This window comes from Phocoena phocoena, chromosome 16, assembly GCF_963924675.1.
Source record: "Phocoena phocoena chromosome 16, mPhoPho1.1, whole genome shotgun sequence".
NCBI lineage: Eukaryota > Metazoa > Chordata > Mammalia > Artiodactyla > Phocoenidae > Phocoena > Phocoena phocoena.
In genome coordinates this window covers 83,709,528-83,734,378 of record NC_089234.1, presented here as the reverse complement: position 1 = coordinate 83,734,378, position 24,851 = coordinate 83,709,528, and the positions used below count along the sequence as shown (strand labels likewise).

General features: G+C 39.3%; 1 protein-coding gene across 1 annotated transcript in view; it reads left to right on the top strand.

The window, feature by feature from the left end:
* The window catches only part of FMN2 (formin 2), a 321,516-nt gene that overhangs the window by 194,832 nt on the left and 101,833 nt on the right, over positions 1-24,851 (top strand). The window contains exon 10 of the mRNA XM_065893942.1: positions 8,835-8,896. Coding sequence (XP_065750014.1) covers positions 8,835-8,896 — 62 coding nt within the window. The remainder of the gene's footprint in view (positions 1-8,834; positions 8,897-24,851) is intronic.

The following is a 24,851-nucleotide window of genomic DNA, read 5'->3' as shown; positions in this document are numbered from 1 at the left end:
TTTGGTGACCATAAGTTTGTTTTCTATGTCTGTGAGTCTGTTTCTGTTTTGTAAGTAGGTTCATTTGTACCATTTTTTCAGATTCCACATATAAGTGATATCATATGGTATTTGTCTTTCTCTGATTTACTTCACTTAGTATGATCATCTCCAGGTTCATCCATGTTGCTGAGAATACATTTTAATTTAAAATATAAATTCATTACTTAGAGTTTCTTATAAAAAGAAAGACCTCATCATTTTAAGTCACATGTAGATTATTGAATCAAGGTAAAATGATTTATAAGCCTTTCATTACAGGCCCAGCAAAAACCCTTAGGTTGCACTTAGCTTATATTTTTTGACGTTGTTCCACAACTGGACTTCTGAATTATACTTTTGTGGGAAGGAGAAACCCAGCACCTGGGGCTTTTCTGAAGCAATGAGCTTTGGGTGTGGGTCTTCCTTTCCTTCACTGCACATGCTGTCTGAATTACTATCAAGTTTTGTTTGTGTTTTTTGCTGCCCCTCTGCCCCCAGATGTAAGCTCTGTGCGACCTGCAGTCCCCTCTGCAGCTCCCTCGGGCACCTCCCCTGTAACCCAAGTCTCTTCTTTACAATCATGGGTGCTTGTTGAAGGTACTGCTGGCCCAGGGCCGTGGGGGCCCAGCTATGAGCACATAATGAATCACAGCAGCTTTGTGATGGAGAGGTTCCATACGCTAGTCTTTTTGTTGTTGTTTTTGCGAAAATATATCTTTTGCATAATCCATGAGATGGGTGGGGATTTGGACTGTTATTTGGGGGCCAGGGAAAGCCCCTTGGATAACTGGAGTCATGTTTGTATTTTAAAACTGAACTCTATAAAGTCGTTTGTGTCTTGACGTGCTATTTTAGCCCAAAGAGGTCGCTCTGCAGATGCTGTCCGGTCTTTATCCTCTGAGGTGAGTGAGGGTCTGAGAGCGCTGGGGTGAGCGGAGTAGGAGGATCGGCACTTCAGCCATTTATCAGATGGCTCGTGACACTGGGCTCATGGGTACCAGGGATTGCATTCCTAGAACCATCGGGTAATGCGGCATGTGGCTTCTTAAGGGAAAAGCTTAGTGTGAAAACTGTATTCCAAGTTCCCCGTGTGAACTTTGTCTCTCATTCTGTGCCATAAAGGGATCCTGGATGCGTTTTTTGTGTGGTATCCTACCCGATGAGGACAGTGCACTTCCTCTCCCCTCCCCTCAGCTGGAAAGAGGTGCGATAGTCTCGGGAAATTTAGCAACAGGAATTTGTTTCTTCTTGAACAGTGTGGATTGTGATTGCAGCTGAGACTGAATTCTTAAGTGTTGAACAAAGTATTTTAGTCACCAGTACTCATTTCCCTATACAGACACGTTCAGATGGACTCTGTCCCCTTGAAAGGAAGAAACAAACAAAAATGCATATAAACACTACGAAATGTAAAATAGCTAGCTAGTGGGAAGCAGAAGAATCTTTATGTGGGTGGTGAAATTCAAAGTCTGATTGCTTTTAATGGTTGAATTTTTCATGGAATTATTTATGTACAGAAGCAGGTAGGGAAAGGACTTTAGTAAATTTTTGTGATGGTTGGAAGAGGTCACTGGTCAATGAGGCAGGAGGTGTGGATGTGGAGAAAGTTTCTAAATTTTAGTGTTATATTGGGAAGCAACTTTTTATTTATTAAAATTACATCAAAGAAATCCTAATGTTGGAAACTCCTCCCATGATTATGTTATTTTACTGACCCCTCATTCCTCTGAACAATGAAACATCAAACTAACCCTTACACACAAATTCATACATTAACAGAGAAAACAGAAAACCTTCATTAACTGAACAAATGAGCAAATGTGATTTAACACACACATGAACCAGCCCCTCACATTTTGCACATATTAATTACATGTTGAGTTAAGTTAACCTGAAATTATTCCAGGTGGATCATGATAAATATCATGTATGTTCCTTAGGTTTTTCGTACATTTAAATATTTTGGAAAAGTAGTCCTGAGACCCCAGTTGTTAGTCAAAACCATCTGTAATACAATGAAAGGAACGACCGTAACATGTCAGGTTCTGGTGTGTAAACTCTAATCTTCTCAGTCATAGGTTACAAGTTCACAACTGAGTTCTTTTTAATCCGTTAATAGTCTATTATGTGGGATTAGGAAATAAGTTTGTATTATGACGTTGCTTGGCGTTTTTGTTGCGACTTAATAGTCAATATTCATAAATATTTCATGTGCCTTGAAAAGAAAGTATATACTATTTTATTAGAATACAAAGTTCAGTATGTAACTATAAGATAACACTCTTTTCTGTTTATATATTCTAAATCGTTATTTGTATTTTTCTTCTTGATCTGTTTTGACCAGAGTGGTTTATTAAAGTTACCCATTGTTAGTGCGTCTGTCTGTCTGTCTCTCCTTGTCAATATTTTGTGGTTTCTTTCTTATGAAGGTTGCACCTGTGTTTTGGGGGACATAAATTCATATCTATTATAATTTCATTGGGAATTGTAGCTGTTAGCATTAAAAATATCTTTTTTCATTGTTTTGTTGTTCACATAATGTTCCTGGCCTGAATCTTAAGTTGTCAAATATCAAGATCATAACGCTTGCCTTTTTGATTTGCATGTGCTGGGCATAATTTCACTTCTCTTCATTTTTTAGCCTTTCTGAATTATTTAGTTATAAATATACATATATTTATTTTTTGATGTGTTTTTAATTTTCAGTGACTAAACTTCCCCTACCTTAACCTGTGTGCCAATATATAGTTGCTCATATATAATATAGTAAGGAAGGTATTTAACTGTATGTTTAGGTGAATTATTTTAAAAAGGAAATTTTTTCTTTAAAATCATAATTATAATCACTGTGTTTGTAAATTCAATCTTTCTGTTCTGGGTTTCTTTCAAAGTCATATGTATTTGTGTAAATTACACTGAAAAAAGTATAATTATCTGTGTGAAAGTTATTTTGGCATAAGGAATTTTAAATTTCTGATATGTTCTCTTATGGAGCAATATGTATGCTTACATTCAAAGTAAAATTTTACACTGTTGCTCATTTAGAGCGTGTGCTAGAAAACAGTGGCAAATGTGATCCCAGAGTTAGGGTCCTAATCAAGGGAGACTCACTAAGCTCTGTTTTATGAGTATAAATGTTTACCTAAGCTGCAAGGTGAGGTCCATTTTGGGCAGTAAAGGACTATGGGCAATAAAGGACGTTTTGCAGTGCTGGTTTATGGAAAACATTCAACAGACAGTGGCTGTTTTACACAAAGTGCCATGCATCGTTTGAAACTATTTGGTCATTTATACACTATGCTTAACATAAACACTATCTGGGATGTGCCAGTCTTTTCTTCTTCCTCCTTTATCCCACACCCTAGATTTTGTCACCTGCCAAAGTCAAGTAAATCTTTTTTTTTTTTTTTAAAGTAAGTCTACTTTTTTCTTTTCTTTCTTTTTTTTTTTTTTGGCCACACCATGTGGCATGTGGGGTCTTAGTTCCCCAACAAGGGATCAAACCCACGTTCTCTTCAGGAGAAGTGCAGAGTCTTAACCACTGGACCGCCAGGGAAGTCCCCAAGTAAATCTTATCTAAATAGTTGAGATAATCCCTGAGTTGTACCTGTGTGGTCCAGTCAGCACATCTCTCCAAAAACAGAAGTGAAATATAGTATCGCTAGATTAAAAGGTCTACAGTGGCAGTCATGTTTGCATTTAAAGATTTTATTCCAGAAGCATAGTCTTAATATTCATCTTCCCCTGCCCACAAAAGCAGGTGCCATACTGACTTAGGCAAAAACACTTGCTGACAGTTTAACTTATGCAACTCTTGTCAGGGAGGCCCACTGACTTAGGCACTTAGGTTGTTAAACTTGTAGAAGTAGGTGTGCTTGAGATGCACCAGTGGTGGCTTGGGTGTCAGATTAATTTTTCCAATAGGAAAGCCTTTCTCTACATAGCCTAAGTACAAAATCTATAGAATTCTGGCATTTTATTGTCTGCCACCTGGTTAAGCTGCCTGAAAAGAGAGGATAGTATAAATGAATATGATTCCTAAATTACACGACGTTATAAAACTACAATTTTCTTCCTTTCCAGGGCGTACAGCATTTTAATTGCTTGGTAATAAAGTGTAAACTCTTCAAGTACAAGAAGCATGTCTATCAGGGCTGAGAGGAGTGTCTGGGCCAGACTTAGGACTCTGAGAATATTTGTTCAATGAATAGATGAAAATGTTTTCAAGAAGATACTCTGTTTTCTTCATAGATGAATACAAATGTTTTGTATTCTTTAGGTAATCCAGAATTGCTTCAAGTATTATTCAAGAGCTTGGGTGTTTCCCAAACCCTAACCCAATGTGTCTTCTGGCTAGTTTCCTACTGAAAGGTGTGCCTGTGCACCTGTGACCAGGAGCTCAAGCGTGTTTGGTGCTGGGATGTGTAAGGAACGCAAATGTAGTGTTTCCTGTCATCTAATTGTTGTTGGACCCAAGTCCATGTGCCGAACAAGCCGAAACATTGGAGTTTGAGCAGAGAAAGTTTCGTTACAGGGTCAAGCAAGGAGAATGCGTCGCTCGTGCTCAAAAAGCTCTGATGGTTTGGGGGGAAGAGTTTCTATAGGCAAAATCTGGGGGGAGGGCTGCCGGGTGTGTGCTCCTACTCTGATTGGTTGGTGGGGAGATAACCAGGTGGGGCTCCAGGAATGTCCATCATCAGCCTTGTGGTTCCAACCAGTCTGGGGTCCCTGTAGTTGTGCTCAGCCTTAAGTCACCATCCTCCACTGGGTGGGGCCCCAGTCCCTGTAGAAGAGCTCAGAGTTCCGTGTGTGTCAAATTGTTAAGTACATCTCTTGAGGAGGAACTGGGACCCTGCCCCGTCACTGTGCCAGCTGTACTCCTGTTTCCCGACTGCCTTTCCTTTGTTCTCTCACTTTCATTAGTAACTCAGGGAAGGTCTCGGAGACTGAAGCCTTTCTCCTACAAACAAGAAACGGGGGACACAGAAAAGCTTTTGTACCCGGGAGGGCCCCGCAGGGTCCTGCTTGGTTTCATTTTTAAGTGTGAAATATTCAGATGAAGATGGTCCCAAGTGCCTTTCTCTCTCTGAGAAATGTTAGTTTTAATAAATTGTTGGATTTGTTCAGTTAAGCCAAGCAAAGCCAACAAAATTTTAAAAGTTGCTTGACTGCATCTTTAGGAAAGTTTTGTTAAGTCATACATTTGGACAGTTTTTAGAGTAACTCCTTGGTGAGCAGATTCTCAGGCAGGTGTCAGCGCATCGTGTTTCCGTATAAAGGGCCTCTGCGTGTGACCCTTGGCTCCACTGCCATCATGTGGTACAGCGGCATGCCCGCAGCCGACGTTTCTGTGCTTTACTGAGTTTCAAGTAAAAATTTAGAGATAACGGTTCTGGGCCTTTCTACCAAACTGGTGTTTTTTCTTTCTTTTTTCTTTTTATATCCCCTGGCAGGACAGTTAAAGACAGAACTAGAAACTCCTGAATGAGTAAACACTGACCATTTTCATGCCCCAAAGAATGCAGATGTGAAGCGGAAGAGGAGACCTCTCCCCCAGAAACAGCTTTCTCTTACCCTGTAGGACTCAGTGCCAGATTCCCTCATCATCACATGGGCCGTTATGCTCGTGGTACTGTGTGAGCAGCACTGCTACCCGTGCTGGTATTTGCCTTTTGCTTTCTTGGGTGTTGCTGCCTCTGTGGATTTATGGAACTGATAATGCAAATATGTGGCTTCTAGTGAGTCTTTCTTAAGCTTGGCTGTTATGTCTTCTCTCCGAAGGTTCAGTAATAACTTTTGGTTTTTGCACTGTAATCTTTTCAATTTTCTACTATATGTGGAACGCTCTGGTGTAAGCTGATGATACCTAAGACACATGCTTGCTATCACACTCATCAAAATCTCCTTGGAGGGACAGAGCACATACATACAAAAGAGGGAATATCTGAAATGTATCAGGTGACTTGTATTAAAGGGTAGAATCAAGAGGCTGGGAAGGTCAGGATGAGCTATGGAAGTTAGGGAGTGTTTCAGAGATCACTTAAGCTGGAGCTTTAAAACACTGTTTTCTTAGAGATAGCAGTTTGTCCACATTATCTACACTTTTCAGCTTCTCCTCAATTCTAGGTGATCATGGGAAACTACTCTAGCCAGAGAGACATAAAGAGACATCTGCTAAGAATAGGCATTACACATGCCTTCTTGTTGCTTCCTTTCTTCCTTCTTCATTTTACCTGGAATGTGAGAGTGATCGATGGAGCCATGGCTGCCATTTTTCCACTTGAGGAAAAGACCATTAAAAAAATGTTGGCCCTAACCTGTTTGTAGTCCCTGAATCAGTACCAACCTATCTCAGTTTTGTCATTATTTACTCACACATCCTTTTTACAGCTGAAAACAATTTTTAACCAGTACAGATATATTTAACGCTTTTGCCATATGGTCAAGTGACTAGTTGTCAAGAATTGATTCATATTTTAAATATCTCATCACTACATTAAACAAATGGCTGACATCACTCTCTATATTAACCTAAAATGAGCCAAACTTTTAAGCTGGTTGCGGGGAGGAGAAGGAGGGGCAGGACTAAGTTTTAAACAAACATGAATGAATGATATTTCCCCTCATCTAGTCCCTGTGTCTTTCATTTCTCATGTGTGAAGCCAATTAAGGGAAAATTATGTGGTAAAGTAGTAGCAGAGTTGCTTTCCATTGAGATTTCCTGTGGATGGTTAAAAAATGACACTTCAAAAAAAAAAAATGACACTTCATGGATTAGAACTTTTTGAGGAATTGCTTAGGACCATGTGACATTTATAAAAATATTCTTTGGCACATAACATTGCATGAGATAAAATATGAGAAACCTCAGTATATTTACAAGTAACATTTCATGTAGGGAAAACTTGTAGAAATAATACTATGTTTTAAAATAACAAAGTCAGAGGTTAATCGTATCTTTTATGAGTTTTGACTTGAGCATGAATGATTTTATTGTGTTTCTTTTCCTTGTTCTGAAAATGAAACCTTGTGTTCAGTGGACGACTAGCATCTCCTCCATAGTTTCCTGTCGATCTCTCGGTGTATCTCCCAAGGAATATAGAAATATTGGATTATCAGCTAATGAATTCCAAAGTTAGAGAACTTTGGATTCACTCTAAGAGTCTCCTTAAGGGCTAGACTGCATGAATGTAATCTAAAAATGGTAATTCCACGCATGAAGATGAAATCTTTATTTTAGTTTTATGTATTTTGTTACATTATTTTTAGCCATATTACCTCTAGTGAAAATCATTTGTTAATCCCTTTTAATTAGCTTTTGAAATTTAGTCATAGCTGGGGTATGGTTTACTACGTTGAAACATTAAACAGTTTGTGGTATGTTTGCCTTATATGGTCTAAAGAGTAAAAAGTATTTGATTGCAAATCTGAATTCTTAGATTTCAACTTGAGACCTAATTTTTTTGGAGATTGAGATAGTGGAATATTATTAGGCTAGAAGTATTATATTCTAGTTGATATGATATTTTTTGGTGAATCTGGACTCACTTCGCATCTCCAGACAGAAATGCTAAATTATCTTGGTGAGATTTCTTATGCATCCTGTGTTTCAGTATTGAATTTGGCTTTCTTAATTCTTTCTTGGGATTTTGCCAGAAATGTGTCATGTACTTTAAGCTTTGAGGAATAAAGCATTGTGAAATGCCACAATTATCAAAGTAAGTCTAACCACTTTTTGATTATCCACTCTGTGATTTTTCTCCCAGAAATCTTTAATCCCACAACAGCTTCAGTGACTACTTGGCACATATTTGATCAGAGCAAATTCACCTCATTTCCAGCTAGTTTGTGCACAACTAATGCAAAATGCTTTTGGTTAACCTACACCTAAATTAAGTAATAAAACACACCAATTCCAAAATTCAACACGTTTCCCAGGCCAAAATATGCACTTAAGAACACATGTCCAGTTTTTGATTATCCATTCCACTTCTTCCTTGTATAAGCAGGGCAGTTTGTATATTAAAGATGGATTTTTAAGGATGCATCTGTGCCAATCTCAATACCATAATCAAATAATTTTCCTTTGATTATAACAATTTAAAAAGTTGCAACAGGAAATGCACCTGCTGTTTCCATATTAGTCTACCAGTTTAGGGATTAGATTTAACCTTTGTCAAACGTCTTTACATAAATTGGCAGATATTTGCATTTATTGGTGTAAAACCAGGATGTGTGGGCTTCCCTGGTGGCGCAGTGGTTGAGAGTCCGCCTGCCGATGCAGGGGACACGGGTTCGTGCCCCAGTCCGGGAGGATCCCACATGCCACGGAGCGGCTGGGCCCGTGAGCCATGGCCGCTGAGCCTGCGCGTCCGGAGCCTGTGCTCCGCAACGGGAGAGGCCACAACAGTGAGAGGCCCGCGTACCACAAACAAACAAACAAAAAACAGGATGTGGCAGTAACATGAGTGATTTGCCTATTTTTCTGGTATTAAGCAGATTTTTCAAATTCATTCAGGTGAGTCACGAAAGAGACAGACTCACAGTTTCTCTGTGACCATTGGGCCCTCTTTCTGGGATTTTGTATTTGTGGAGCATGTGAAAGCTTTGACACTTGACACCTGACCCATTGAAATGCCAGCTTGGCCTGGGGGGTGGCCCGACAGGAGGCTGCAGTGAAGGCAGAGCTCCCACCCTCTGCGTGCCGGGTATGAACTCCACTCTGTGGACAGTCACTATTGTTTGAGGTGGTTGGAGCTTTTCACAGCTGGCTTATGGCAATTTATATTCTTTCTTTTGTCTTTTTTGCGCAGCTGTGGTGAACTTGGACAATTCCGTGGTTGACCTGGAGACCCTTCAAGCTCTCTATGAGAATGTGAGTAACAGGGAAATTTTATGTGTGAGGATATAACAACATACACGTCCAGGCTCGTTGCTTCCATGTCCTCTGAGGAAATTTGTTCCGGGGGCACTGAATTTACATAACTATGGGTTTGTAAAAATAATTTCTAGGAAAATATTGAATAAATATGTGGTCTCATAGTTTTAAAATAGGGAGGTTGGGAGGGAGGGAGACGCAAGAGGGCAGAGATATGGGAACATATGTATATGTATAACTGATTCACTTTGTTATAAAGCAGAAGCTAACACACCATTGTAAAGCAATTATACTCCAATAAAGATGTAAAAAAAAAATTGTGATTCAAACCATGTTGTACATGAGGTCTTTCAGATTCCCTCTTTTGAAATATAATCAGTACTTAGGCGGATGCTAATTTGAGAGGAGTAAGTATAGTGTGACGTGCTGATGCATTTAATCTTCACATGGAAACTATCAGTAGCTGCTATTATTACCCATTTTGCAGATGAGGATACTTGGCATGGAGCGTCCACACGACCTGCCCAAGGTCACACAGGCCGTGTTGGTGCTGAGCCTGGGATTTAATTCATTCTGGCTCTGTTTCTCTGTCTGCCGGAGTTTCATTCACTGAGTGGCAGGACATCGTGTCTTTCTTCTAGTAGCACTTTCACTTAAGAAGTTGGCAGGGAACAGGAGTGAGGAGAATGACCTGGGCATGGTGCTCTCAGAAGTGCAGTCCAGGCACTGTCCAGGCTGGGGCACAGCATTAAATGACATTGATTCACGTAGTGAGAAAGAGATTCTCTTTTCAGTGTGCTGGATTGTATCTGGGAGGAAGTCTCCATGTGCCCCTATTTTTTTCATTTTGTTTCTGTTCTTGCCTGTGGTCTGACTGGTATTTAAACCTCTGTGCTCTCTGGGGCCTGGTCTTGGTTGGTCCTGGGCTTTTCTGTACGCATTCAAGTAATTTCTGGCTCTGGAGACACGTGTGGTTGGCAGGAGTCAGACCCCCGTCCCTGACCACTCCCTTGAGGAGAGTGTGTTCCAGCTGCTTGTCCGTTCTTGGATTTGGTACTTTTTTTTTGTTTTTTTGGATTTGGTTCTTTTAAAGCATGCGTCCATGTGGTGTCCCTTTGAGGCTGGGATTTCTCCTGGCGTGTCACCCAGTCCATGGGTGATGTAGCGCTGGCGCCTCGTCCCCATCGTGGCTGCAGGCATGTGACTGGATCATGAGGCGGAGAGGGAGGGCGTGAGTGTTTTGTTACCTGGTACTCAGTACATGATGGAAACTGGAAAAAATGGAACCATTTGGAGGTCCAGAGAGCTTTCATTTCCCTCGAGTGTTTCCTGCCAGCCCTCTCTTAACCAAGAACCAGGTGGAAGATAGGAGGAAACACCAGGGAGAGTAATGCCTTCAACAGGTCTTAACGGTGTGATGTCAGTGTGCGTGTCAACGTGTATCTCGTGCACACATTCCATATACTGTGTACATGCGTTTATGTAGATACATAAGATACATGTCTGTATATTATATGAAGACACATGAACGTTTTATTTTAAGCTGGTGTATCCATGTGCAGAAACATATACAGAAAAAATAGAGAACATTGGGGACAACTATATTTATGAGGGAAGTTTATTTTACAGTCATTTAGAGTATTTTATTTGGGAGTTTTTAGCCTTTCAAAGTAAATTACTTTCACAAAATATAAATTTCTGACTCTGGACAAACCAGACAGCTACCCAGAATTTCTTACTGTCATACCCCGTGAAAGGAGAACCAGTACCATATGGCACTGGTTACACTTGTGGTTTTCTTTATATTGTTGATGTCTTTAAATTTGGTGGTTCAGACTTCCACTGTGTCAGGAAAACAATCACTTTTTGGTGGGAGTGGTTCACAGTGATACTAGTTTCGGTACGAATGGGCCGGATTGTTTTGATCACCATCTTCAGTAGGAGAGCTTAAAGCACCCATTACAAATAATAGATAATTGTATATGCCTTGTATACAGACAGAACTCATGCTAATTCCTGAGTAACATCCATTAAAATACAGGTCCAAAGAAGGCAAAACTATTTCTTTTGTCCACGGCAACATCCCCAGCACTTAGATTTAGGTAGTATTGGGCACTTAGGAAGTATTCAGTAAACATTAAATGAATATATATATATGAATTGATGAGTGGAATCTGCTGGTAGGCTTGGTTCTAAGACCTCTTTGGACTTTCTGTTATATGGTTTTCAAATACTTTTTGCCTCTTCAGACTGACTGATAGCATCATGAGTAAGGATCCATATTGAACATGTTTGTTCTATTTTTACTTCTTTGTGATAACAGGACTGAACGTGCAAAGTAATGAGTGATTCTTTTTAGGTGGGTGTGGTAGCTTACTGTAACCTGCTCTACACAAAAAATGGTGAGAAGCGGAATGGTTGAAACTTTGAAAAGGGTAAATGAAAGTTTAAAATTTTTACGTGTTTTTAGAATTCTGGGTCATTAAGGGTAGACTCCCAGGGACCTATTGGCATATAAGGGTCTTCAGTTTTCTAGAGATGAAGACTGAGACATATCTGTTACTTTCTGACTGACAGACAACAGTGGTGGATGAAGGCTTCTCCAGTTAGATGATGAATATGTTTCTAGCAAACCAAGGCACTCCCCCTAAATTAAGAGAAAATTGAGATACATATTCCCAAGTAGTGAAAAATGCATTTGTTCAAATCCCTTCATTCCAGTTGTTTAAGTTCCTAAAAGAGCCATGATCATTTAAAAATCAGGGTATATGATGTTTAGAATAGTAATAATCTAATGTTTATTATACACCAAGCACTGATCTAAGTGCGTTATATTTAATCCTCCAAGTGCCTTACCCCCGACTTAGGAGGAAGAAGTACTATTGTTAGAAAAGAGGGAACTGACCCAGAGAGGTTGTCAGCTCAGTGCTGGGGGTGACCCTGGTCCCCTCCTGATGACTGTGCTCTGAGGCACAGAATTTCCTGACTCTCAGGGGGAACTGGACAGGACCTTCCAGGAGGAGCAAGGACACACCATGTGATGGAGGGAACTCGGGTGAAAAGTCAGAGGAACATGGCCCAGGTTCCAGCACCACAAGCTCATGGACACCTCCAGTGACTTATTGATGCTTCTTCAGCTTCAGTTTCCTCATTTTTAAATAAGGTTTCTAATAATTCATAAGGAGAACATCAACTTTTTGTTGGATGTAAAAAGAAGTTTCTAGGCCATTCAACACTATTATGATTTTTTTTTAATAAAAATAAATGTGGGCACAGAACTTAAAATATCTAACATTGTCAAACAGCAAATAACTGTCTCTAAGGCTGGTAGGATTGAAGGTAACAAAGGTTGTGCACCATGTAAATTAAATTAAAACTGGACCTTCCCCTCAAGGGTCTGAAGATTTTGCCGAACGAAGCAGAGTAAATACCCGTGTGTTTATAGGCAACATGAATTAACAGGGAATACATTTTTAAAACTTTTGTTAAATTTAGAATGATACCACTTTATTTACAATCATCATTTAAAAATTGGAATTTTTTTCTTTTGAAACAGTCTCAGGGGTACAATAAAGTTGCAGGTATACTATGAAGAACAATTCTTCTGTATCATTTGCAAATAAATTGTCAACATTATGCTTGATAGTCCCTCAATACTTTAGTGCATATTTCCTACAATGTAGCGCACACTTAACCGCAATGCAACCAGCACCATTATGAAATTGACATTGATATACTGCTGTCATCTAACCCTCAGATCCCAGTGCTTTGCTGGTTGTTCCAATAATGTCCTTTGTAGGCAGGACAGCCTTGGAGTTTTGTTGTGCTTTATATCTTCTTTTCCTTGGGCACTTGCCTCTTTTTGATTTATATTATTGTTATGTGTGCATATGTCTTATCTTTTAACTTAACTATAAATTCCTTATCAGTTGGATTTTCATATTCCATGTTTAGCATTATGGCTTATATATAATATTAAAAATAATTACTAATTAATTAAAGAATGACCTAAGAATTCTATTTTTGCTCTTGGTGTGGTTTTATCAATGAAAGAGATTAAAATGGTGACTATCGCTATTTCAAATGCTATACTTTTTAGAACGATCACTGTAAAAAGTAATGTTGCAGGCTTCCCTGGTGGTGCAGTGGTGGAGAGTCCGCCTGCCGATGCAGGGGACACGGGTTTGTGACCCGGTCTGGGAGGATCCCACATGCCGCGGAGCGGCTGGGCCCGTGGGCCATGGCCGCTGAGCCTGCGCGTCCGGAGCCTGTGCTCTGCAACGGGAGAGGCCCCAACAGTGAGAGGCCTGGGTACCGCAATAAAAAGTAATGTTGCTTTCTTTCTTTCTTTTTTTTTTTTAAGGTGAAAGCAGGTTTATTTAGACAGATACATATTCCAAAGACAGAATGTGGTCTGTCTCAGAAAGTGAGAGTGGCCTCACATACATCTTTAAATACAGTACAGTAGTCCATATATATATATCAATTACATCAAGTTTGCTAATCATGTAGTTAAAAGTCTCTATCGTTACTGATTTCTTTTTTTAGCAGTGGGGATGGTTTGTTAAAGTCTCACATTACAAATATGGAATCCTCAAGTCTACATTTAGTCAAATTTGGCTCTACATATTGTGAAGTTTGACTCTTTGACAAATAGAGATTTAGGATTCATATCTTCCTGTTGGATTGACAGCTTAATCATGATGATGCATTTTGTCTTCATCTCTAATGTTTATAGCCTTAAAGTGTCTGAGTAGTATAGCTATATCATCTTTCGTTTTATACAAACGTTTGTTTCTATAGTATAACATTTCTTCCCTTATACGTTATATTTGGGTTTAATCATTTTTGTTTCCTATTTAAAACATTACCATATATTAGCTTGTGTCTTATCCATTTAACTTTTAAAGATTGTTCCCTTAGAGATTAAAATCATTCCTGATTTATCACAATCTTACACAAATAATTCTTAACCACTTCGTTAATAATACCAGAATATTTCACTTTTCTATTTCTACAGGAATGATAGAACCTAAGAATACTTTAGCACTACGTATTTCTTTCACCTTTGACTTTTATTGTCATACTGCTTGATTCTACATCTATTTCAAATCCCCCCCAATTTTTTTTAAACATCGTTATTGGAGAATAATTGCTTTAAAGTGATGTGTTAGTTTCTGCTTTATAACAAAGTGAATCAGCTATACATATATTTATATCCCCATATCTCCTCCCTCTTGAGTCTCCCTCCCACCCTCCCTACCCCACCCCTCTAGGTGGTCACAAAGCACCGAGCGGATCACCCTGGGCTTTGTGGCTGCTTCCCACTAGCTATCTATTTTATATTTGGCAGGATTTATAAGTCCATGCCACTCTCTCACTTTGTCCCAGGTTACCCTTCCCCCTCCCCCTATCCCCAAGTGCATTCTCTACGTCAGCATCTTTATTCCTGCCCTGCTTTTAGGTTCTTCAGAACCATTCTTTTTTATTTTTCTTTTTAGATTCCATATATATGTGTTAGCATACGGTATTTCTTTTTCTCTTTCTGATTTACCTCACTCTGTATGACAGACTCTAGGTCCATCCACCTCACTACAAATAATTCAATTTCATTTCATTTTATAGCTAGGTAATATTCCATTGTATATATGTGCCATATCTTCTTTATCTATTCATCTGTCAGTGGGAACTTAGTTTGCTTCCATGTCCTGGCTATTGTAAATAGAGCTGCAATTAACATTGTGGTACATGACTCTTTAGGAACTATGGTTTTCTCAGGGTATATGCCCAGTAGTGGGATTGCTGGGTCATATGGTAGTTCTATTTGTAGTTTTTCAAGGAACCTCCATACTGCTCTCCATAGGGGCTATATCAATTTATATTCCCACCAACAGTGCAAGAGGGTTCCCTTTTCTCCACATCCTCACCAGCATTTATTGTTTGTAGATTTTTTGACAATGCCCATTCTGACTGGTGTGAGGTGATACCTCATTGTAGTTTCGATTTGCATTTCTCTAATGATTAGTGCTGTTGAGCTTTCTTTCATGTGTTTGTTGGCAATCTGTATGTATTCTTTTTTTTTTTTTGAGTTTTTTTTTTTTTAAGGGATTTTGCCTTTTTTTTTTTTTTTCAAATTTTATTTATTTATTTGTTTATTTATGGCTGTGTTGGCTCCTCGTTTCTGTGCGAGGGCTTTCTCTAGTTGTGGCAAGCGGGGACCACTCTTCATCGCAGTGCGCGGGCCTGTCACTACCGCGGCCTCTCTTGTTGCGGAGCGCACGCTCCAGACGCGCAGGCTCAGTAATTGTGGCTCACGGAGCTAGTTGCTCCGCGGCATGTGGGAACTTCCCAGACCAGGGCTCTAACCCGTGTCCCCTGCATCGGCAGGCAGATTCTCAACCGCTGCGCCACCAGGGAAGCCCTCTGTATATATTCTTTAGAGAAATATCTGTTTAGGTCTTCTGCCCATTTTTGGATTGGGTTATTTGTTTTTTTGATATTGAGCTACATGGGTTGCTTGTAAATTTTGGAGTTTGATCCTGTGTCAGTTGCTTCATTTGTAAATATTTTCTCCCATTCTGAGGGTTGTCTTTGCGTCTTCTTTTTGGTCTCCTTTGCTGTGCAAAAGCTTTTAAGTTTCATTAGTTCCCATTTGTTTATTTTTGTTTTTATTTCCATTTCTCTAGGAAGTGGGTCAAAAAGGATCTTGTTGTGGTTTATGTCATACCGTGTTCTGCCTATGTTTTCCTCTAAGAGTTTTACAGTGTCTGGCGTTACATTTAGGTCCTTAATCCATTTTGAGTTTATATCTGTGTATGGTGTTAGGGAGTGTTCTAATTTCATTCTTTTACATGTAGCTGTCCAGTTTTCCCAGCACCATATATTGAAGAGGCTGTCTTTTCTCCATTGTATATTCTTGCCTCCTTTATCAAAAATAAGATGACCATATGTGCATGGGTTTATCTCTGGGTTTTCTATCCTGTTCTATTGATGTATATTTCTGTTTTTGTGCCAGTGCCATACTGTCTTCATTACTGTAGCTTTGTAGTAGAGTGTGAAGTCAGAGAGCCTGATTCCCCTAGCTCCATTTTTCTTTTTCAAGATTGCTTTGACTATTCGGGGTCTTTTGTGATTCTATACAAATTGTGAAATTTTTTGTTCCAGTGCTGGGAAAATGCCATTGGTAGTTTGATAGGGATTGCATTGAATCTGTAGATGATTGCTTTGGGTAGTATAGTCATTTTCACAATGTTGATTCTTCCAATCCAAGAGCATGGTTTTGTATCATCTTTAATTTCTATCGTCAGTGTCTTATAGTTTTCTGCATACAGGTCTTTTGTCTCCTTAGGTAGGTTTATTCCTAGATATTTTATTCTTTTTGTTGCAATGGTAAATGAGAGTGTTTCCTTAATTTCTCTTTCAGATTTTTTATCATTAGTGTATAGGAGTGCAGGAGATTTCTGTGCATTAATTTTGTATCCTGCTACTTTACAAAATTCGTTGATCAGCTCTAGTAGTTTTCTGGTAGCATCTTTAGGACTCTTTATGTATACTATCATGTCATCTGTAAAGAGTGACAGCTTTACCTCTTCTTTTCCGATTTGGATTCCTTTTATTTCTTCTCTGATTACTGTGGCAATAACTTCCCAAAGTATGTTGAATAAGAGTGGTGAGAGTGGGCAACCTTCTCTTGTTCCTGATTTTAGTGGAAGTGGTTTCAGTTTTTCACCATTGAGAACGATGTTGGCTGTGGGTTTGTCATATATGGCCTTTATTATGTTGAGGAAAGTTCCCTCTCTGCCTACTTTCTGGAGGGTTTTTATCATAAATCGGTGTTGAATTTTGTCAAAAGTTTTTTCTGCATCTATTGAGATGATCATATGTTTTTTTTCAGTCAATTTGTTAATATGGTTTATCACATCGATTGATTTGTTTATATTGAAGAATCCTTGAATTCATAGAATAAACCCCACTTGATCATGATGTATGCTCCTTTTAATGTGCTGTTGGATTCTGTTAGCTAGTATTTTGTTGAGGATTTTCGCATCTATGTTCATCAGTGATATTGGCCTGTAATTTTCATTCTTTGTGACATCTTTGTCTGGTTTTGGTATCAGGGTGATGGTGACCTCGTAGAACGAGTCTGGGAGTGTTCCTCCCTCTGCTGTATTTTGGAAGAGTTTGAAAAGGTTAGGTGTTAGCTCTTCTCTAAATGTTTGATAGAATTCGCCTGTGAAGCCATGTGGTCCTGGACTTTTGTTTGTTGGAAGATTTTTAATCACAGTCTCAATTTACGTGCTTGTGATTGGTCTGTTTATATTTTCTATTTCTTCCTGGTCCGTCTAGGGAGGTTGTGCTTTTCAAAGAATTTATCCATTTCTTCCAGGTTGTCCACTTTGTTGGCATATAGGTGCTTGTAGGAATCTCTCATGATCCTTTGTATTTCTGCAGTGTCGGTTGTTCTCCTTTTTCATTTCTAATTCTATTGGTTTGAGTCTTCTCCCTTTTTTTCTTGATGAGTCTGGCTAATTGTTTATCAATTTTGTTTATCTTCTCAAGGAACCAGCTTTTAGTTTTATTGATCTTTGCTATTGTTTCCTTAATTTCTTTTTCTTTTATTTCTTATCTGATCTTTATGATTTCTTTCCTTCTGCTAACTTCGGGGTTCTTTTGTTCTTCTTTCTCTAATAGCTTTAGGTTTAAAGTTAAGTTGTTTATTTGAGATTTTTCTTGTTTCTTGAGGTAGTATTGTATTGTTATAAACTTCCCTCTCAGAACTGCTTTTGCTGCACCCCTTAGGTTTTGGGTCGTCGTGTTTTCATTGTCATTGGTTTCTCTTTGATTTCTTCAGTGATCTCTTGGTACTTAAGTAGTGTATTTTTAGCCTCCATGTGTTTGTATTTTTTACAAATTTTTTTCCTGTAACTGATATCTAGTCTAATAGCATTGTGGTCAGAAAACATACTTGATATGATTTCAACTTTCTTAAATTTACCAAGGCTTGATTTGTGACCCAAGATATGATCTTTCTTGAAGAATGTTCCATGAAGACTTGAGAAGAAACTGTATTCTTTTTTTTTTGAATGGAATGTTATATAAATATCAATTAAGTCCATCTTGTTTAATGTATCATTTAAAGCTTGTGTTTCCTTATTTATTTTCATTTTGGATGATCTGTCCATTTGTGAAATTTAGGTGTTAAAGTCCCCTACTATGATTGTGTTAGTGCTGATTTCTCCTTTTATGGCTGTTAGCATTTGCCTTATGCATTGAAGTGTTCCTATGTTGGGTGCATAAATATTTACAATTGTTTTAATTTGTATATATTTATACAGTTTATAAATATTGCTCCCTTGATCATTATGTAGTGTCCTTCTTTGTCTCTTGTAATAGTCTTTATTTTAAAGTCTATTTTATCTGATATGAGTATTGCTACTCCAGCTCTGCTTTGATTTCCATTTGCATGGAATGTCTTTTTCCATCCCCTCTCTTTCAGTCTGTATGTGTCCATAAGTCTGAAGTGGTTCTCTTTTGGACTGTATATATATGGGTCTTGTTTTTGTAACCATTCAGCCAGTCTTAATCCATTTACATTTAAGATAGTTATTGATATGTATATTCCTTTTACCATTTTCTTAATTGTTTTGGGCTTGTTATTGTAGGTCTTTTCCTTCTCTTGTGTTTCCTGCCTAGAAAAGTTCCTTCAACATTTGTTGTAAAGCTGGTTTGGTGGTGCTGGATTCTCTTAACTTTTGCTTGTCTGTAAAGCTTTTAATTGTTCCATCAAATCTGAATGAGATCCTTGCTGGGTAATCTTGGTTGTAGGCTTTTCCCTGTCATCTCTTTAAATATGTCCTGCTACTCCCTTCTGGCTTGCAGAGTTTCTGCTGAAGATCAGCTGTTAACCTTATGGGGATCCCCTTGTATGTTATTTGTTGTTTTACCCTTCCTGCTTTTAATATTTTTTCTTTGTATTTAAGTTTTGATAGTTTAATATGTGCCTTGGCGTGTTTCTGTTTTTGATAGTTTAATATGTGTCTTGGCGTGTTTCTCCTTGGATTTATCCTGTATGGGACTCTCTGTGCTTTCTGGACTTTATTAACTATCTTCTTTCCCATATTAGGGAAAGAAGTATTTCAAGTATTTTCAAGTATTTTCTCAGTCCCTTTCTATTTCTTTTCTTCTTCTGGGACCCCCATAATTAGAATGTTGGTGCATTTAATGTTGTCCCAAAGGTCTCTGAGACTGTCCTCAATTCTTTTCATTCTTTTTTCTTTATTCTGCTCTGTAGTAGTTATTTCTACTATTTTATCTTGCAGGTCACGTATCCGTTCTTCTGCCTCAGTTATTCTGCTATTGATTCCTTCTAGAGAATTTTTAATGTCATTTATTGTGTTGCTTTTCATTGTTTGTTTTCTATTTAGTTCTTCTACGTCCTTATTAAACGTTTCTTGAATTTTCTCCATTCTATTTGCAAGATTTTGTGTCATCTTTACTATCACTACTCTTCACTCTTTTTCAGGTAGACTGCCTATTTCATCTTCATTTGTTTGGTCTGGTGGGTTTTTACCTTGCTCCTTCATCTGGTGTGTATTTCTCTGTTTGCTTAACTTACTGTGTTTGGGGTCTCCGTTTTGCTGGCTGCAGGTTCATAGTTCCTGTTGTTTTTGGTGTCTGCTCCCAGTGGGTAAGGCTGCTTCAGTGGGTTGTGTAGGCTTCCTGGTGGGGGCGACTGGTGCCTTTGTTTTGGTGGTCTGGATACAGACTGTGAGAAAGAGGAATGAAGGGGGATCCCTAGGAATTTGGCCTGGACAATAGAGTTGCCATTCAGAGATACATTGAAGTGGTTTGGTGAAAGATGGGGAATAAAAACGTGTCTTGGTCCTGTTAGGTTTGAGTTGTCTACTCATTCATTCAAATTGATATAGGAGTCTAGTTGCTTCAGGGCAGAAAGTGGGATGTCAGGTGCTGGGGATTGGCTGTGCTATCAGTCTGGGTCCAATCAGAGGATAGAAGTCTCAGGGTAAAGTAAACAGGGAAACTTATTATAGTGAATGGTTAACCTGTGCTGGGAGAGTACAAGGATGTGAAGATGGCTCTAGGACCCAAGCGAGGAGAGACTTGGAGGGAGACCTTCTCCCTGGACTAGGTGTGTCTGCAGCACCCTGGTTTGCCCAGACCACACCTGGTCCCCAGTCTCTGGGTGAGTGGAAAACAAACTTAGGGCAGCAGGTGAGCCACAGCTTGTGGCCAGGCATGCTGGCATCAGGATGCCCCACGGGCAGAGCCCAGAGCCTGCCGCATCCATGGTGAGAGAGCCCGGGAAACAGAGCTCAGGGCCCAGGTGAGGCGTGGCTGGCGCATGTGTGCAGTGCCTGGTGTCCACGTGGGGAGTGAAGAGGTCGTGGGACCTCGGCCAGGACTGCAAAGCTCCGAGGGGCTCTATGTGCTCTGGTTTGTGGCTGTAGTCACGGTCGGCCAGAGGACCCCCAACCCATGTCCTCACACACCCACACTGTGGATCATCTGTGCACAGGTAGGGAGGAAAAGGCCAACACCTGCACATCAGAAGCCTTCTTTCCTCCTGCTGTGTGCCTCCAGCACCCCCTACTGATAAAGCATAACATTGTGCTCACCCTGGTGAAGGGCACAGTGCTGAGGCCCGTCCACTATGTCAGTGGGGTCAGTGGGGTAAGCTGAGGGCCCAGAGCCAGTAGCTGGCATGGACAGTAGGGAGGTTTGTTCTTATTTGGCATGTAATTCCTATGTCACGTGTCATTCCATAGGACATGAGTCTTGTTCATATGAAGGTACTTCTGGACGGAAAAACTGATGTGTGCTCTTGGGTCTGGCTTGGGGACTCCTTGGGAATCTTTCAAAACTTTATTGTGTTGATATAACTGTAATTACTCAGTTCAGGTCTGAAATCTTGTTTGAAAGGTATCTAAATACAGTCTTAATTTTGCCCTAATAGTTTAATAATGGTATTCAAAGGGATATTTAAGTTTTATCAAGAAAAAATAGACTAATGTCTATTTAATTGATAACAAAATATATTAAATATATGAGGAGTAATGTTTTTATTACCAGTTACTTTACTTTTTTTTTCCTTTTCATTTTTTATTGAAATATAGTTGAGATATTTGTTTCAGGTGTACAAAGTAACACTCTTACTTGGCATTCCACTGCTTATCCTTGAGAACAATAAACGTAGCCAACCTGAATCCTTTGCTATAAATACGTACTTGCTTTTTCCAGATGCTTCCGTGTCATTGGACCGTGTAACCTCTGTGAAACAGATGGATGTTCTTGTTACACGGCCTTGTTTAGAATGTAATCTTTGTTCTCCCTGGTGGCATATGGTTGGCAGGGAGCTTTCTCTTACAGATGTCAATGAATTTGGGGCAGTCTCCAAATCTAACCACAACATAATTTCAGAAACCAAAAACCTGGGCTTCCCGGTGGCACAGTGGTTAAGAATCTGCCTGCCAATGCAGGGGACACGGGTTCGAGCCCTGGTCCGGGAGGTTCCCATATGCCACAGAGCAACTAAGCCCGTGCGCCACAACTATGGAGCCTACACTCTAGGGCCGGCGAGCCACAACTCCTGATCCCATGTTCCTAGAGCCCACGCTCGGCAACAAGAGAAGCCACCACAATGAGAAGCCCGCAAACCACAACAATGAGCAGCCCCCACTCGCCACATCTAGAGAAAGCCCATGTGCAGCAAGGAAGACCCAACACAGCCAAAAATAAATGTAAATAAAATAAATAAATTTATTTAAAAAAAACAAAAAAGCAATACTGACGGTACAATACCTGTTTCCTGAGGAATTAAAACCTAGTGAATCAAGACAGCCTCTTCAATAAGTGGTTCTGGGAAAACTGGACAGCTACATGTAAAAGAATGAAATTAGAGCACTCGCTAGCATCATACACAAAAATAAACTCAAAACGGATTAAAGACCGAAATGTAAGACCACACACTATAAAACTCTCAGAGGAAAACATAGGCAGAACACTCTATGACATAAATTACAGCAAGATCCTTTTAAACCCACCTCCTAGAGAAATGGAAATATAAACAAAAATAAATGGGACCTAATAAAACTTAAAAGCTTTTGCACAGCAAAGGAAACCATAAACAAGATGCAAAGACAACCCTCAGAATGAGAGAAAATATTTGCAAATGAAGCAACTGATAAAGGATTAATCTCCAAAATATACAAGCAGCTCATGAAGCTCAATATCAAAAAAACGAACAACCCAATCCAAAAATGGGCAGAAGACTGAAATAGACATTTCTCCAAAGAAGATATACAGATTGCCAACAAACACATGAAAGGATGCTCAACATCAGTAATCATTAGAGAAATGCAAATCAAAGCTACAATGAGGTATCACCTCATACCAGTCAGAATGGCCATCATCAAAAAATCTACGAACAATAAATGCTGGATAGGGTGTGGAGAAAAGGTGGCCCTCTTGCACTGTTGGTAGGAATGTAAATTGATACCGCTACTATGGAGAACAGTATGGAGGTTCCTTAGAAAACTAAAAATAGAGCTACCATACGACCCAGCCATCCCACTACTGGGCATATATCCTGAGAAAACCATAATTCAAAAAGAGTCATGTACCACAATGTTCACTGCAGCTCTATTTACAATAGCCAGGACATGGAAGCATCCTAAGTGTCCATTGACAGGTGAATGGGTAAAGAAGATGTGGCACATATATACAGTGGAATATTACTCAGCCATAAAAAGAAACGAAATTGAGTTATTTGTAATGAGGTGGATGGACCTCGAGTCTGTCATACAGAGTGAAGTAAGTCAGAAAGAGAAAAACAAATACTGTATGTTAACACGTATATATGGAATCAAAAAAAAGAAAAGGTTCTGAAAAACCTAAGGGCAGGACAGGAATAAAAATGCAGATGTAGAGAATGGACTTGAGGACATGAGGGGGGAAAGGGTAAGCTGGGACGAAGTGAGAGAGTGGCATGGACATATATACACTACCAAATGTAAAATAGATAGCTAGTGGGAAACAGCCACATAGCACAGGGAGATCAGCTCGGTGCTTTGCGAGCCCCTGGAGGGGTGAAATAGGGAGGGTGGGAGGGAGACGCAAGAGGGAGGAGATATGGGGATATATGTTTACGTATTGCTGATTCACTTTGTTATAAAGCCAAAACTAACACACCTTTGTAAAGCAATTATGCTCCAATAAAGATGTTAAAAAGAACCCAAAACACCTAGTGAATCCACAGAGATACTAAATACAGTATATCCCGTTGAGTTTTTAAAAGCAAAAATCTTTACAGTTAACTTTGGGTTATTTAATACCATTGAGTTCTGAGGGTAAAATATCTTCAAAAGCAGTAGGTAGTATTTACAGTTGGTTAAATGTATCTGTTGATTCTGATTCCTAGTACACACTCCTCAGATGGCCCGGTGAGAAGTGATGGATGGGGATTGGGGGGATGGAGGAGAAGTTGAGGTAGATTCCTTATTTTAGTGAATAAATATTTAGTGAATCAGGTATTTAATATCAATTCAGAAATGTATCCATAAAAATGTCCTTGTATAGCTATCAATTGAATTTTTTTTTTTAGATTCAGTTCCCTTTATCTCATAGTCAAGAAAAAAAAATCTTAAATAGTAAGACAAAACCAAACCTTGGAAGTGAATCTTATTAGAAGTTCAGTCCAAGAAAAAATATTGAAAAAAGGAGAAAAAAATCCCCATCCATTTGTAATTAAACAGCTCTAATCCAATTAGAAGGAGAAAAAAAAGCAGGCAAGATAGCAAGAATTAGAGGTTTAACTTTACACTTCTTGGGATTGGCTTTCACGGGCACAGTGGTAGTGATCTTTACTTACCGTCGTGGTTGACAGACCATAAACTTCAATCTGGAAAAGTAACCGGCACACTTTACAGGATCGAGCATCCTCAGAGGTATGCACTGTGTTACCTTAGTGAAAGTGAACTGGATTAACTGTCTGTTCCTGTCACTTCCAAGAGGTCTTTACTGGATTCATATTTTTAGCAACATTTAATCATTAGTTTCTTCAAACAAATGTGAGAGGATTACTGACTTTCCCCACGGAGCTGTTTGAAAACCATATTCTCATATTTCATTGCTTTTTGGGGTTGGTTCCTGGAATCCCTGTAGCTCATTTTCAACTATAAATGTGGTTAAGGTGAATTTCAGAATTAAAAAAGAAAAGCTTTAGGTCTTGAATCAGTTACAGATTGATGCTATGGACTTCATAAAATCCAGAAATTATGTTTCTTTCCTGTTCATCTGGGATGTGACATTGCCTGGCACATCATAAAGGTATCGACTGAGTTTTTGATAACTGTGCTTCTCTTAGATGAACTATCTCCAGTGAATTCCTGGGAAATGAAAGAATGATTAACACAACTTCACTGGTAATGAACGACACAGGAATGCTCAGATACATTTTCACCTTGCTTTAAGATTAGATTTTAATTTGATTGGTGAAATCCAAGGGTGGACTCATTAGAGAACAGCTCTCCCAGCTGTTGGCCCTCCAGCCACTTGGCCTCTGCTTCTCAAAACCTCCTGGTCCCACCACTAGAACAAGCACTGACAAAGCTGCCTTCAGTTGGGAAACTTCTACTCACCATCTCGTCCTAGTGAATATCACTGAACCTTTGTTATCCCCTCCTTTCCCCCTCTGTCATTCTTCTGGGTCATAAGCCCTCGTGTTATAAACGCAGAGAGAACTCACCTCTGGAGCACTTAGCTTGGATGTTCCACACACATTCCCAGGATTTACTCTCATCCCCTCCATGGAACATCATGGAACTTCTGTGTCTGCTTTTTTCCCTTAGTATCATATTCCCTTGGAACCCACTAAGCACTACAAAGAAATATTTACCAAATGAATGCATTTATTTATGGTGGACATAACACTAGC